At 57.4% G+C, this 15,409-nt stretch overlaps 2 protein-coding genes across 8 annotated transcripts in view; both read left to right on the top strand.

The window, feature by feature from the left end:
* HGH1 (HGH1 homolog) lies at positions 1 to 6,530 on the top strand. Of its 3 annotated transcripts, XM_019724922.2 has the most exons (8): positions 2 to 735; positions 808 to 908; positions 1,015 to 1,113; positions 1,322 to 1,413; positions 1,498 to 1,620; positions 1,708 to 1,819; positions 4,744 to 4,773; positions 5,460 to 6,530. In XM_019724922.2, the coding sequence occupies exons 1-8, from the start codon at positions 92 to 94 to the stop codon at positions 5,486 to 5,488; spliced, it is 1,230 nt and encodes a 409-aa protein (XP_019580481.2). In that variant the 5' UTR covers positions 2 to 91; the 3' UTR covers positions 5,489 to 6,530. The 3 variants fall into 3 exon arrangements, with proteins under 3 accessions (XP_019580463.2, XP_019580481.2, XP_019580472.2); XM_019724904.2 differs by having other exon boundaries at positions 1 to 735; positions 4,744 to 6,530; XM_019724913.2 differs by lacking the exons at positions 4,744 to 4,773; positions 5,460 to 6,530 and having other exon boundaries at positions 3 to 735; positions 1,708 to 3,089.
* A 1,210-nt stretch (positions 6,531 to 7,740) lies between these two features.
* Positions 7,741 to 15,409, top strand: part of MROH1 (maestro heat like repeat family member 1) — a 50,238-nt gene continuing 42,569 nt past the window's right edge. For 4 of the 5 annotated variants that reach the window (XM_074316512.1, XM_074316510.1, XM_074316511.1 and 1 more), the window contains exons 1-3: positions 7,741 to 7,877; positions 14,303 to 14,408; positions 15,336 to 15,409. In XM_074316512.1, coding sequence (XP_074172613.1) covers positions 15,388 to 15,409 — 22 coding nt within the window. In that variant the 5' untranslated portion in view covers positions 7,741 to 7,877; positions 14,303 to 14,408; positions 15,336 to 15,387. The other variant, XM_074316509.1, reaches the window with a different exon arrangement.

Here is a 15,409-nt window from a genome sequence, read left to right as displayed (position 1 = left end):
GGTGGGCGTGGCCCCCGTGGCCGCGCGGGGCGGAGCGCACGGACTGGCGCTGAGCTGCCCGGGTCCGGGTGATCTCGAAGGGCCGGTCGGCATGCGGGAGGCCGCGGCGTACGCGGGCGCGTCGGCTGGTGGCGTCGGCCCCGCAGGGTCGCTCATTTCGGAGGCGGAGGCAGAGGCGGAGGCGGAGGCGGAGGCGGAGGCGGCGAAGCTGCTGCCCTTCCTGACGCCGGGGGCGCGGGCCGACCTGCAGGCGGCGGCCGCGCGGCACGTGCTAGCTCTGACGGGATCGGGGCCCGGACGCACGCTACTGACCGGCCAGGCGGCGCTGCTGCGGGCGCTGGTCGAGTTGGCGGCGGCCCCGGTCTCAGCCCCGGCCCGCGACGCCGCCCGCGCCCTCGTCAACCTGACCGCCGACCCCTGCCTGCACGATCCGCTGCTGGCGGCCGAGCCCGGGCTCCCAGCCCGCCTGCTGAACCGCGCGTTGGACCCACAGTGTCCCTGGGCCGAGGAGGCGGCCGCCGTGCTGGCCAACCTCAGCCGCGAGCCTGGGCCGTGTGCTGCGCTGATGGAGGCGCTGGGGGCCGCCGAGCCTGGGGAATCCGGCCTGGAGCAGCTGGTGCAAGCGCTATGCACTCCCGGCTACAACGCCCGCGCGCCTCTGCATTACCTGGGGCCCGTGCTCTCCAACCTCAGCCAACGTCCCGGGGCGCGCGCCTTTCTGCTGGACCCCAACAGGTGAAACCCAGGATGCCTGCGGGGAGGGGGTGGAAGTGAGCAGGTACAGCACTGAGTGATTCCTTCCTTCAGGTGCGTGGTCCAGAGGCTGCTGCCCCTGACCCAATACCCAGACTCCACGGTGCGCAGGGGCGGGGTGGTGGGGACGCTGCGAAACTGCTGCTTCGAGCACCGTGAGTGGTGGTGGGACTTTGCGGTGGGGGGCAATGAGGGGAGAGACTGGAGTCTGGGGCCCCTCTTGACTGGCCCCCTTCCCTGTTTCCCCACCCACCCACCCAGGACACCACGAATGGTTACTCGGTCCCGAGGTAGACATTCTCCCCTTCTTGCTGCTGCCCTTGGCGGGGCCTGAGGACTTCTCTGAGGAGGAGATGGAGCGTGAGTGGCTTGGGTGAAGCCTCCGGTTGCCCAGGCGGAGCGGAGGCCAGTAGTGGAGGAGTAGGGAGGGATTGGGAGGACGAGTCCAGATCAGGGCGCCTTCTGAAACCTCCTAGCAGGGAGTTGCTGAGCACAGATGGGGCTTCCAAAGGCAGGGTGTAGCCTGGCCACCCAGCGCAGACATAGTGATTCCCACATTTGCCCGTAGGGCTGCCGGTGGACCTGCAGTACCTGCCGCCAGACAAGCAGCGGGAGCCTGACGCTGCCATCCGCAAGATGCTCATCGAGACCGTCATGCTGGTGAGCAGGCTTCTGCTGCAGTGACCTCACCCCCAACACATGCATGACCACGCCGGCATTTGACTGATCTCTGCCCTCTCTCAGCTGACAGCCACGGCACCTGGTCGGCAGCAAGTGAGGGACCAGGGAGCCTACCTGATCCTGCGTGAACTACACAGCTGGGAGCCAGAGCCCCATGTGCGGGTGACTTGTGAGAAACTCATACAGGTGGGTGCAGGGTTTGGCGGGGTGGGGCAGGGTGGGTGGTGTCCACTATGTGCCCGCCAACTGCTCACCTGCCTCCCCTGCTGGCAGGTGCTTATTGGGGATGAGCCAGAGCACGGCATGGAGAACCTGCTGGAGGTGCGGGTGCCTGAGGATGTTGAGCAACAGCTGCAGCAGCTGGACCTCCAGGAGCAGGAGCAGTGTAAGCGGGAGCAGCAGGAACGGGAGCTGGCCTCAGAGCCCCCAGCAGAGGGGGCTGTGCCCCCCTGAGGCCCCAGCAGCCGGCCACCAGCTCCAGGCCCACCTTTACTTCCTGCAGCTGCCTGGAGGCCTCTGGGTCCCCTTGCTCAGAGGCTGGGTGCTGCTGAGAAGCAGAGCTACACTTACGCTCCATCCAGGTCCATGCTGAGGATTCTAGGGGAAATGCCTTGTAAACTTTGGAGGGTTGTGGGTACTCCTGTGCCCTGTTGCTTCCAGCAGGAATGCAGCTTGCTCAGAGGGCACTGTTCAGCCAGAGCTGGTCGGGCCCTGTGGCTCTCAGGTTCCTCCAGGGGATGGCCAGTGGAGCCATGAGCCTGAGCTTGCTCCCACGCATGGTGGTGGGGCTGGGTAGAAACACTGCAAGCCTGAGAGGCCAGCTAGAGTTCTCCGGTCCCAGGGGTGATACAGGGGTCCAGTCCTAGGTGAGCACCCAGGTGTAAGCAGTGCCCCTTGCTCCTGTCCTCCCTCAAGTCTCTCCATCCTGGCCCTCAGCTTGTCCTGCTTGAGCTCCAGCCTCAATGGGCTAACCTCTTGAGACTTTAGACCACCCACCGCTTGTCCTGGGGTCTCCGAGGGCTGCACCCCTGCCCTGTGCTTGGAGCACTTGCTGGGTGCTGCCTCCTCTTCATCCTCTCCATCTTCCCACTTGAGCTGTGCCCAGCTCTGCCCTCAGCCCCTTGCCAGCTTAAGTTTTCTCTCAGTCCTGGACTGACCTGATGGCCCTGCCATCCACACTAGCAAGGCCCTCTCCCTGGTCAAGTTCCATGAGCCTCACATCCCAGAGCCACTCACCTGCCCGTGCGGAGCTTCCCCGCTGTGCCTGCAGCCCTGCCCTTTGCCCCAGCCGCCCTCTTCCCCTGGGAGCCTGCTGTGGGCCGAGAACCTGGTTCTCTCCACAGTTCTGTAGCTGCCAAGCCCAGTTCCATAGGCTGTCACTGGCAGTTTGTCAGTGTGGCACTCACCCCACTGTGCTGCCTTCCTGGGCCTGCCGTCTTTTGCACAGGACCCTTGCACCCTGGTGCTGCAGCGCAGCTTGGTTCCCAGGAGATCCCAGCAGTCTTGTCCACGTGTCCTCTGTCCTAGGACTGCCTCCAGAGCCACAGGGCCGCTCTGCTTGTGCTGTCCCGAGTATGTGGGGCGCTTCATGGGTATGAGCTCTGCCTCCTCCATGGTCCCTGTGTTCCTCCCCCCAATTAAAGCTCTGGCATGGAGGTGTGTGGACTCCTTGTTCTGGAGCAGCATCAGGTGCCCCTACGCTGGCTGCCCTCTCCCTGTACAGACGTCCACACCCGTGGCTCCACAGAATAAGCAGTTTATCTGGCCTCCACCCGCCCACCCTCAATTGACCCAGTAGTGCCCCCGCACGCCCCTGATGAGTGACATGGAGCACAGTGATAGGGGCTGCCCAGCCCAGCACAGCGCGCACCTTGTCTCCGCCAGGCCTCCGGGCACTCGGATGCCGGAGCAGAGGTTCTCTCGGGTGCCGTGGCACAGCTGCAGGAGCAGCCTTCAGGAGTCCTCGCCGGGTTCCACGTTGTCCGAGGGCGCTAGATGCTGGAACTCGGCCAGCTTCTCTGCTATGGACTGCAGTGGGGTATTAGATAGGTGCTGAGGGGCAGCCCATCTGCCCCAGCCCGGGGCCGCACCCCACCTGGCACAGCACTGAGCCTGGTGGTGCTGGAGAGTGAGTACGTGGTGGGCAGCATCCAGTGGTGCACGGTCACCTGCTGGAGACCCAGGCGCGCATGCGCGGGTGCAGTTGGAGCAGGCCCCGGATCAGATCCCAGTGCTCTGTGGGCAAGGGCTCACGGCTGCGTCTTCCCACCGCCCCTGTCCCTGCCAACAATGCTGGCAGCTTGGAGGGGTTGGTAGGAGGGCATCCACGTGTCATTGGTGGGGAGACTGAGGCACCGAGAGGAGAGGTGAGGCAGCTTGCCCTGGGCTAGTGGAGAGCTGGGCTTGGAGCCTGGCGGGGCCACTGCCTTTCCTGAGGATTCTGAGGCAGGCCCTCCCTCAGCCCAGCTTACCCCCTCACTGCCACTCCATCCACTGTGCAGGATGCCCCTTCTGACCCAGGTCATCCAGGCCCCAGCTAGGACTTGGGAAGGACACAGTGGCAGTGCTCACCTGGGGACAGGCCTGGCTGGAAGGCGGGGTGGCGGCGTATTAGGCCCAGCATGTGGTGAGGCTGGTGCTCCTTGAAGGGCAGCCTGCTGGTTACCATGGCATAAAGGATGATGGCCCTGGGGGCACAGGCTCCTCAAGATGCGTCCCCCTTCTCCACCCAGCCGGAGTGCCCGTGGGGCGGCACACAGGCTCCACAGGTCAGCCTGCTCCCCCCAGTACTTGCTCAGGAGGATCTCGGGGGTTGTGTAGGCCAGGGAGCCGCAGAAGGTGCTCAGCAGTGAGTTCTTAAGCCCTGACTGGGTGGCGAAGCCAAAGTCTGCAGAGGTGCAGGGTGGGTGGTGTAGGGGGTATAGGAGTGGCTACAAGTGTGGCTGGGGGCAAGGGTGGGGTGGAGGCCTCCTGGGAGGGCTGAAGATCAAGCCAGGCTGGGGGTCTGGCTGGGACAAAGGTGGGGTCTGGGCTGTAGGCTCACGGGTCAGCTTTAGGAAGCCTCGGTCGTCCAGCAGGATGTTCTCACACTTCAGGTGCCTACATGGGGAAGGACAAGGGGGCTGAGCCTGGGCTCAGGTGGGCCTCCGTGCAGGTGGGCGGGGGGGCTGGATGGCACCCTCACCGGTGCACGATGGCCACGCTGTGGCAGTGGGCCACCATACTGAGCAGCTGCCGGAACAGCCTGCGGGCCTCCTCCAGCCCCAGGCAGCAGTGGTGGGCTGATGTCACACTGATGTGCTCCAACAGGTCACCGCGTCCTGCCAGCTCCAGTACCAGGTAGGAGCGCTGGTTATTGTGGTAGGTCTCATACAGCTGCACCTGCAGGACCCCCCACCCACTTGCTGTCACCCCAAGGAAGGGCTGTGCAGTGCACTGGCTTGTGGTCTTAGGATGGGGTTGGGCCCCGAGCAAAGGGTCCCAGGTGGGGAATGGGGTGGGCCTGGGGTGAGCAGCAAGCGTGGTGCAGGATGGGGACAAGCTGTCCTGACGTCTCTGCCCACCACATTCAGGTGCTTATAGGTAGCATTGAGTGACGAGATCTCACGGGGCAGGAACTTGTGGGAGAGCTCCACAGGGGCCTTGGCAGTGGAGACCATCTTGATAGCTACCTGTGGGGGTGGGCAGTAGCCACTGGTGCAGACCACAGCCCCTCAGGCACAGGATGTGGCAGGACAGGTCCTGTGTCCTTTGTGCACATGGATGAACTTGGCGGGGAGGCTGGGGAAGCAGCATCTGGGGGACAGCACTGACATTCCCCTCCCTCCTGTCCCAGGTACTTATGTGCTCAGGGGTCCTGGAACTGGGAGTGGTCAGCCTTTGGGAGCCTTGGCCTCCAGGGTGGGTGCGGGATTGGAAGGGAGCTAGGGCAGCTGGCTCTGAGTAGGGTTTGGACAGGGCTCCTGGCGCCTCTGCCTACGGGAGGAGGCGGGTCTGCTCACCATGGTGTGGCACTTTCCCTGCAGGTCGGAGGCCAGCTTGCAGTTGTGCATAATGCGCTCGTGCGTGGTGTAGGCCAGGTAGACCTTGGAGAAGGCGCCGGAGCCGATCTTGGAGGAGAGCAGGTAGCCCTTGTCCCTGCACTCGTGTACCTGCTCCAGGAAGACTCGCTGGTCCAACTTTCGCTTGCTGCTGCCCTTCATGGAAGGCAGGGCACTACGGGAGAGGCCAGGGCAGGCCAGCTCACCACCTGCCATGGAGGGGAGGGGGCATGGCTAAGGCCTGCCTTAACATTGGTGGGTTGGGGGTGACTGGCCGCAGGAGACCAGGTGGCTGCAGCCAAATTTTTCAAGTCTTGCTGGGACTGGGGCAGATGCAGGGGAATGACCAGGGATGAGAGCTGGGGGCGGGGGCTGACACAGCCAGGGATTGGCGTGGGGGAGGGCAGATTCTAGAATGGAGGGTTCTAGACCTGCTCCTGCATTGTGCCCTCGAAGGGAGTGTACTGTCCCCAGGACCTGCGTGCCCTGAGAACATCTTGCTGGACCCACACCAGTGGGGCTCACTGTGGGGTAGACCTTCAAGGGCTAGAGCCAGAGTGAAGCCTCCATGGGCCACCCTGGATGTGACTGGCCACAAAAGGCTTTTAAAGAAGCTGGAGGGTGGGGAGAGTGAGCAAAGGAAGGCAAGCAGGGCTTCTAAGTACATAAAGAAAGGAAAAAGCAAGATGACACATACCAGTAACCATTTCAACTGTACCCCTCATCCTTGGGGAGGGTCCCAAGGTGGCAGCCGGGTGGGCTGCAATACAAGCTGAGCCAGAAGAGCAGGGGTAGGGGAGCCTACCAGTGCCAGAACACAACTGGAGGCCAGGAGTCAGTCACCAGCTTTGTCCAGACTCCCTCTGCAAAGTCTTTCTTTCTCTCCACCCTATGTCACCCTTCTATCTTATGGAGATTCCTCGAGCAGCAGTCACAGGTTGGGTTTGGTGCTGGGCACTTGGAAGCCAATCGCAGACATGCCGTTTATCTCATAGAGCTTACCATGTGGAAGGGAGACTGGCATTCATAATTAATAAAAGTTAAACGACAGCTGTACTACTGTGTGGTGAGCAGTTTGTGTGCTTGGAGAGTAAAGTCTGGCGGAGGCTGTGGAGGGAGCAGGCTCAGCAGGACATGCTGGGCACTGGCCATAGGGAACATAAGCAGGGTTCAGGCAGGAGAGGAGCCATCCAGGTGTCAGCTTGGAAGAGGCCCCCTGCCTCCCTGCCGGGCAACTTGCACATGCCCTGCTGGGGACAGGGTTGGGGCTCTTCCTGAGGGGAGGGCCCATCTGCAGAGCACCTCTCCGCCATCAGAGTTCTGTCCCTCTCTTTTGGGCTCCATCCCTAACAAACAGGCTGAAGCCCTTCTCTCTGTGGAAAAAGCCCTTCTCACTATTCAGCTGTCACCCTGCCCAGGAGTTTACCTCAGGGCCCCCACTTTGCCACCTGCACCCTCACTCACAGCTCTCTGCAGACTCAACCTTCAACAAGAGGCAGACACTTGTTAGGCTGTTGACGCAGGGCTGCCCGCCACTTCCTTCTCAAAATGCTCTGCTCACTTCCTGAGCTGGAACGCCACTCCTTGCTCCCTTCTTGGTCTGTGAACACGTCCAGGCGATCTCAGCCTCGGGGGTCTTTGCCGATGCTAGTGTCTCCCAGTCCCCAGCCGCGCCCCTTCACAGCACTTTGTGGATCTTATTGATCGTGTACTTGCTTATTATATGCTTCTCCAGATCCCAAGGTCCCGAACGCAGAAACCTGTTCGTAGCCATCCCCACGGTGTGTTGGCAGACAACATGTCCCTCCTGTGTGCGTGTGCGTGTTCCTGTTTGCGGAGGGGTCGGCGGCCCGGGGTCCCCGTCGGGTGTTCAATGTGTGTTCACGTCTGAGAGATAGTGCCCTTGTGTGTCTGTCCAGGTCAGGCCCACCTGGCGTATATACCTGTTCAGGTATGTTCAGGGCACCGGCTTTGGGGGCAATGACGCGCCGAGCCCGCGTCCCTGGTGGGTCCCCCAGTGTGTTGGGCGGTGTTTGTGTGCGGTGATCGTAGGGGTGTAGTGACCGATGGGGACACCGAGCACTGGCAGAAGAGACAGCGCCCCGCGCGGAGGAAGCCGGAGCGCGCTCCCCGCGCCTGCGCAATGTTCGGCCGAACCCTTCGCTGGAGCCCATCGCCCTAGCGCGGCGGTCACGGGAGTCCGGGGGCAGGGCCGAGCGCGAGGCGGAGTTTGCGCACTCCTGCTCGCGGGTATTCGGTGGGCGGGGCGCGGGCTGCCGCGCGCGGGGCCGCGGTTGGCGCAGGGCGGGCGGAGGGGGCGGGCTCAACGTGCGGTCCCGCCCACTCCGGTGCGCGTCTGGGCGCGAGAACTGTGCGCGGGCCGCGGCGGCGGCGGCTTCTCAGGTAAACGGTGGGCAGGCACCGGAGACCGGCGTCGCTCGTTCGCAGAGGTGCCGCTCGGGGTACCTGGGCCCGAGAGCCTGAGGGCGCTCCCTTAGCCAGTTCGCGCGGGAGCCCGAGTCAGGGGGCGCCTCCCCAAGGTCACCGGGCGACCGCGGGGAGGGTCCCGGGCGTCGCGGGGCCGAGCCCGCCCCCTTCCCGGGCTCAGGTGCGCCCAGATCCCCGCGGGGCCTGATTTGCCGCGTCACAACCCGGAAGCGAGACTCGGCAGCCGAGCCGCTCGCCTGCTTCCTCACGCCGGCTCAGGGTGCCTGGACCCCGGTGCCCGTCCGTCCTCTGTCAGGGTAGGACTCGGGGTGTCCTTGCCCGGTGCTCATCACCTCCCAGGCTTGGACGCGGGGTGCCGGTGCCTTTCCTCTCCCTGAGGGTATGAAGTCCTCTCTTAGTGGCTGTCACCTCCCTGGGGGCATGTGGTCCAGGTTCCTGCTCCCCCCAGCGGCGACACTGGGGGTCCTCTCTGTGGGAAGCTAAGCCTAAAGCCTGAGGCCCAAAGCGCAGCACTATTGTATTCTTTCCCCTTTCTCTTTGAGGCCGTCCAGAGCAGGGGGTTAATTTGTCGGAAGTCACTGAGGGTGGTTGGTCGTAGAGTGTAGGTGATAAAGCTGGAAGGACGGGGCAAAGTGAGGTCCAGGCGGTGCTGGGCGGGGGAGGCGGCCCCCAGGCACTCAGCTCCTGGATTTGGGGTTCTGACTTTTGGCAGCCCCAGCACAGCTACAGAGTAGCAGCGTTAGGGCCAGAGGAGATGGCTCTGTGGGCGCGGGCAGTTCCCACTACACACTTACAGAGGTTCCCCTTGCCAGCCCAGCTAGGGTGTGGGGCGGCTGACTTGTAAGCTCAAGTGCAGTGAGGCAAATACAGAGGGGTGTGGGAGGGAGCAGAGAGGGCTGGGGGGGGGGGCACCAGAGGAGTGGCCTTGTCTGGGGCTGTAAGCTGGAGTGGTATTACTGTGGCAGGGACAGTGGGTTTGGGGTTGAGGCTGGCTTTGAGGGGAGAGTCTGGGGTCAGGGACCACTTTGGAAGGGGCTGCTGTTAGAGGTGGAGAAGAAGGAGGCCCATGAGTGGCCTGTAGGGCGTGAGGCAGAGGGAGGAACTGGGGTGGTGGTGCTGATTTCTGACCCAGATAGCTGAGTGCATGGTGACACAGGAAGAGGCAGGAGGGGGGAGTGGGAGGAAGGAGGCAGGAGAGGTCAGGGTGAAGGTGGTGAGCTGAGTGTCAGAGCTGTAGGGTTTGAGTGGCAGTGAGTGGTCTAGATGAAGGTGCCCAGCAGGCACCGCACGTGAGGTGGCATGATTGTGATGAGGTTGCACCTACAGTTCTGGTGGCTGTGGGGCCCGGAGATGCCGCTATCAACAGGACTTTCATCCCAGGCCTCGGGCTGTCATGGCTCCAATCAGCAGGTGTCTCTGGTCTCTCGTTGGTGTCAGACTGGACTGGCCTGAAGTCGAGCTGTCTTGGTTACCTTGACACCAGCATCCCGGCTGCCATGGCTTGTTCACAGCTGATCCATGTGCCTGGAAGCAAGTGTGTGCTCAGTTTTCAGACCCAGGGTCCACTGAGGCTCAGGTGAGCAGTCGGGATGCTGCTTCTCTGTGATCAGTGGCCCCACATCTCTGAGCCTTTCCCGAGTTGGGTCACTTGATCTCCTAGAGGCAGAGGCTCAGGAGCGCTCCTGTGGCTCTGTGTACCCCTGGCCAGTGCTTAGGGGATTCTGGCTGCTGGGCGTCATGGGAAATGTGCTTTCTCCACAGCTGGAGGGCCACCTAGCTTTGAGGGTTTACCTGTGAACCCAGTGACACAGCTTGGCATGCCGTGTGTTCAGCAATAACATTCTCAAGGGCCTGTGAGCGATGAGCTGGCGACGGCATTTCCCAGGTCATCAGCCCAGGTTCTTGTTGGTGACTCTGGAAGTTGAGTCCTTCTCTAGCTCTGGTGCTGCGAAGGAGAGTCTGGTGGACCTGCTGCATGTGTGGGATGCTCTGACCCCACGCTGCATCATGACTTCCCCATCTCCCCACATACCTGGCCCTCTAGACAGACCCATGGCGGCCTCTGGCTCAGTGTGTGAGCCATGTCCTGGGGCAGCAGTAATAACGTTGCTGGATGGCACCTGGTGGGCATTCACTAAATGTGGTTGGATGCCAACTGGGTCCAGGTAAGCAAGGAGGAAGCCCGTCCTTCAGTCACCTACCATGTGTCCCATGCATGAAGGGAAATCCTGCTAACCCTGCCCCATGACCTGGTCGTGGAGCAGAGATGGTGGGAGCCAGTCCTGGTTGAGTCCTGCCCCACCGCTAACTAGCAGCTAATCAGCAGTGCATCCCTGAGCCCCGCTCGGCTGTGTGGACTAGAGATGTGCCTCTAAGTTTCCGCTGGGCCATCGGTGTCAGCACAGCTTCCTGCAGGACACGGGGCCTTCCAGACCCGGCCCTGTCTCTGCGCCCCCTTCCCCTGAGGAGCGTGCACCTGTCTGTTCTCACGGAGAGCAGGGTCTATGCTGCCACCCCTGTGTGAAGTGTCAGTGCGCAGATCGCCTGGCCTGGGGATGTCATCCTGAAAAATTGTATTTGTGTCTATGAGGGATTTGGCCTACAGTTTTCATTGTTTGTAATATCTGTGTCTGGGATTGTTATCAGAGTAATGCTGGCCTCAGAGAATCAGTTGGGAAGTATTCCCTTATTGTAATTTTCCTGAAAGAATTTGTGTAGAGTTGGTATGATTTCTTCCTTAAATGTTTGGTAGAAATACCCAGGGAAGCCATCTGTGTCCAGAGTTTTCTCCGTGGGATGGTTTTTAAGTACAAGTTCAATTTCTTTATTAGATATAGGGCTATTTAGGTTATCTATTTCTTCCTGAGTAAGCTTCAGTAGTTTGTGTCTTTCAGGGTATGTGTCTATTTCTTTTTAAAATTGTTATTTTTATTGAGATTTAATTGACTCGTGTATTTCTTTTAAGTTCTCCAATTTACTGGCATAAAGTTATTCAGAATATATTCTTATTTTCCCTTTAATGTCTGTAGAAAGTGTAGTGATGTCACCTCTCTCATTCTTGATATTAGTCATTGTGTCTTCTCTCTTTTTCCTGATCAGTCAGGCTAGAGGTTATCAAGTTTATCTTCTGAAATAACTAGCCTTTGGTATCATTGATTTTTTTTCCCTTCTATTCTCTGTTTTCCATTTCTTTTTTCTTTTTTCCCCATATTGGGGAAGGGGAACAGGACTTTATTGGGGAACAGTTTACTTCCAGGACTTTTCCAAGTCAAGTTGTTGTCCTTTCAATCTTAGTTGCGCAGCTCAGCTCCAGGTCCAGTTGCCATTGTTAGTTGCAGGGGGCACAGACCACCATCCCTTTTGGAAGTCGAACCGGCAACCTTGTGGTTGAGAGGACACATTCCAACCAACTGAGCCATCTGGCCACCCGGGAGCTGAGAGGCAGCTCATTGACTTCATTCTAGTTGTGGAGGGCGCAGCTCGCTGACCCATGTGGGAATCGAACTGGCAGCCCCCTTGCCCAGAGCTCGTGCTCTAACGAACTGAGCCACCCTTCCGCCCCTGTTTTCTATTTCTTTAATTTATGTATTGATACTTATTATTTCCTTTCTTTTGCTTCATTTGAATGTCTAGTTCCTTAAAGTGGAAGTTGATGTAATTCTTTTCTAATACAGACATTTAGTGCTATAAGTTTCACAAAAATTTTGATATGTCTTTTCCATTCACTTCAAAATGCTTCCTAATATCACTTTTGATTTCTTTTCTAACTTATGCATTGTTTGGAAGCATATTTGTAGTTTTTAAATACTTGGGGATTTCTCAGATAGCTTTCTCTTATTGATTTCTAATTTAACTCCATTTTGGTCAGAGACACTACTTCGTGCAACTTGAATTCTTTTAAATTTATTGAAACTTGTTTTATGCTCAGAATATGGTCATTCTTGGTAAATGTTCCATGTGCTTTTGGAAAGGATGTATTCTACTGTTAATGAATGGAGTGTTCCAGAAATACTACTTCGGTCAAGTTGGTTGACAGTATTGTTCAGGTCTTCTGTACCCTTACTGATTTTCTGTACAGTGTCCTATGAATTATAGAGAGAGGGTGTTGCAATCTCTACTATAATTTGGATTTGTGTATTTCTTCTTGCATTTTAAATAGTTTGGTTTTGTGTATTTTGAAGCTCTGTTGTTAGCTGCATAAACATTTAGGGTTGTTGTCTGAAATCTTCTTTGTCTAATATTAACATAGTCACTCTAGCTTTCTTATGACTGTTATCAGTCTCATTTTTCTTTTTCCATCCTTTCACTTTACCTCTTTACGTTAACATATTCAGTCTTTCCTGTGGTTTCTTGAGTATATGAAATACAGTTATAACACCTGTTTAAATGTTCTTGTCTACTAATTATTTCCTTTGTATCATTTCCATGTCAGTTTGCATCGATTAGCTCATCCTCATTATGGGTTGTATTTTCTTGCTTCTTTGCATGCCTGGTAATTTTTGATTGGATGCGAGACATTGTTACCATGTTTCCCCCAAAATAAGACCTAGCCGGACTATCAACTCTAATGCATCTTTTGGAGCAAAAATTAATATAAGATCTGATATTATATTTTATATTATATTATAATATTATATATAATATAATATATTAAAATAAGACCGGGTCTTATATTAATTTTTGCTCCAAAAGACACATTAGAGCTGATGGTCTGGCTAGATCTTGTTTTCAGGGAAACACGGTATTTTACCTTTTTGGTGCTGGATATTTTCGTGTTCCTGTTATTATTCTTGAGCTTGGTGCTGGGATGTGGCTATGTTACTTGGGGACAGTTTGGTCCTTTCAGGTCATGCTTTCAGCTTTGTTTGGTGAGATCGGAGTGGTACTTAGTCTAGGGCTGGCTTTGCTTCTTTACTGAGGCAGCACCTTCTGTGTGCTCGTCCTGCCGCTGTCGAGAGTGCTGGTGTTGCCGCTCTGGCGCTGGCGGCTCCAGAGATTGTTTCTGCTCATCATTTTGGGTGGCTCTTTCCCCAGCCTTGTGTAGTTTCCTCTTGTATTAGTTTTCTGTGGCTGCTGTGATGAATTAGCACAAACACAGTGGCTTCGCCAACACACCTTTGTCATCTTAGCTCTTGAGATCAGAAATCTGCCGTGGACATTGCTGGGCTAACATCTGGGGTCAGTAAGGCTGTGCCTGCTTCTGGAGGCTCTGGAGAGGCTCTGTTTCCTGTTCTTTCAGGTTGTTGTCAGAATTTGGTTCTTTGTACGTGGAGGACCGCAGTCCTGTGTTCTTGCTGGCTGTCAGCTGAGGGACGTTTCCAGCTCCCACAGGCCACCACGTGCCTCAGCTCAGGGCTTCCTCCCGCCTCCTTCAAAGCCAGCCATGGTGGGTTGAGTCCTTCCCATGCTTTGAATTCCTCCTCCTTCCGTCTCATCTCTTTCACCCAACTGGGAAAGGCTGTTAAGGACTTGTGTGACCAGGCCGGTCTCACCCACATAATCCATGGGAATCCTCCCACCTCAGGGTCTGTACCTTTAATCCCATCTGCTGGGTCCCTTTTGCCCTCTAAAGGTAACATAGTCACAGGTTCTGGGGAGGAGGGCCTGGGCATCTTTGGGAACATTACTCTGCTGCCCAGTAAACCAGCTGAGTGACCTGCAGGTCTCCGGAATTCTCTCTGGTCCTCAGCCTGCAAAATGCAGCAGGACCTAGGTTTCCCTAGAACCCCCAGTCCGTCTCCTCAACTCAGTTGTATTGCCAGGTCCTCCTGAGTGCTCCTCGGCTTGAATGCGCCCTCCAGGTGATGCGCTGGAGTGCTTTCAGGGTTCCCTGTTGCTCGTTTCCTGGTGTCCATCACCCTAAGAACTGTGGTTTCATGTGCTTTGTCCAGTTTTCAGCTCTTTTGGTCTGGAGGGCAAACTGGTCCATTACTCCCATCGAGCCGGGAGCTGATTCTCTTGGGCTTATTTATTTTTGTTTGCTCCTGTGTGAGTTGGGCAAGCAGGGCCACTTGCACTTGTCTGAAGGGCCTTCCAAACTGGGTGGAGTGGGAGCTGCTTTAGTCTGCGTCTTCCGAGGCACTGGAGGTAGGCCCCTGTGGCTTTTCACTGGGAGAGCCTCTGCCCAGGGACAAGCTGCCCCATCTCCTAGACTCAGACCGGGCCTGGGAGCTCAGGATTTGGGTTTCACGTGAGGGTGTGCCCCCCCCCATCCCCGCTTTGAGAAATGTGTTCTGTAAGTTCTTTCTGGAACCTCACACCCCACTGACACCTGTGGTGTTTTTAGCCCTTCACCCTTTTGGGGTTTGGGATTTTTGGTTCCTTGCTCTGCTGCAAATGGAATATGTGTTTTTATTTCGTGTTTTCCTTGTTGCTTTTAGATGCTTTCCAGGAAGAAAAGTGGAAACACCCCGCTGATGCCACCCTCTTCAAACCAGAGTCTTCCCCATCTGCTTCCTGTCTGCCTGGGGCTCCTGGAAGTCTCTGGTCTGCTAATTTTATTTTTTGTTTTCTAGTGCTCTTGTGGGTTTATTCTTTTAAAATGTACCTGTCTTCTGTCCTTTCACTGAGGTCGTGGTGGGGCGGGTGAATGCATGGGGCCTTTTTACACTGGAATGCTCCCTTATTTGTAATTCCCCACCCCCCAAGCCTTGCATGATTTCTCACTTTGCCTCTTCCCATGTGTGCACAGCCAGATGGTCGAGGCAGAGTGTGCCTTCTCTCCTTTACGACCATCGTCCTTTTATGGAGGGAATGAAGGCCCGGTGTTAGGGAGCAGGCGGGGGCCACACTGAGGCTCCTCTGACCTGTCCCGTCCTTGGAGAGTATGACGTAGGCCTGAATGGTGGCTCTTGCCGGATTGATGGACTTCGGTCTGTTTGCTGCCAGGAGTGCTTCAAGGCACCTGACATTTGAAAGCTGCCACTGCCCCATCCCATGCGCTGTTGGGATGCTTGGTTTCAGGCACCAGCGACTCCACTGCTGCCTGTGCTGCCCGAGGCTCCTGCAGTCCTTCACTGGCACGTTTGCTGTGGGGAGTCCTGGCCCCTCCGGGCTCAGGGCCCTGTTCTTGGCCCCTGGGGACAGGTTTTCCTGCTGTGCGCAGACCCCCAGGACACCAGGCTTTAGTACATCCTGTCCTCTCTTCAGAGTGAAGGTGGAGGCTGTAGGGGGAGGCAGTCCTGGGACACGTGGGCCCCAGGACAAGCCCTTGTGGGCTGACAGGGCGCAGGCCACCAGGGCCAGGTGGGGAGAGCTGGTGCCCGTGGAGGGGACAGCCGGAGCAGAGCAGCCCAAGTGTGGCAGGGAGTGTCCCCCAGAACATTCCTTTAAGCCATGTGCTTTTCGCAAATGCAGTAACTGCCTGTAATTGAGGAAGCCTGTGAATTCAGGGTTGCGTTCTGGTTCCTCCAGGTTTGAGCAGCTGTCCATGTTAAGACTGTGAGAGGAAGCCGAGACCACCGCGATGACCCGGTCCTACGTGAGGA

Source organism: Rhinolophus sinicus, linkage group LG12 (assembly GCF_036562045.2).
Source record: "Rhinolophus sinicus isolate RSC01 linkage group LG12, ASM3656204v1, whole genome shotgun sequence".
NCBI lineage: Eukaryota > Metazoa > Chordata > Mammalia > Chiroptera > Rhinolophidae > Rhinolophus > Rhinolophus sinicus.
The sequence above is the reverse complement of the archived record's forward strand: the minus strand, read 5'-3'. Positions and strand labels throughout refer to the sequence as shown.

Coding starts and splice junctions, on each gene's coding strand:
- HGH1 (XM_019724904.2), top strand. CDS start 92: ATGCGGGAGGCCGCGGCGTACGCGGGCGCGTCGGCTGGTGGCGTCGGC. Junction 736..807: donor TTTCTGCTGGACCCCAACAG/GTGAAACCCAGG, acceptor TCCTTCCTTCAG/GTGCGTGGTCCAGAGGCTGC. Junction 1,820..4,743: donor CCTCCAGGAGCAGGAGCAGT/GTAAGCGGGAGC, acceptor GTGCTCCAACAG/GTCACCGCGTCCTGCCAGCT.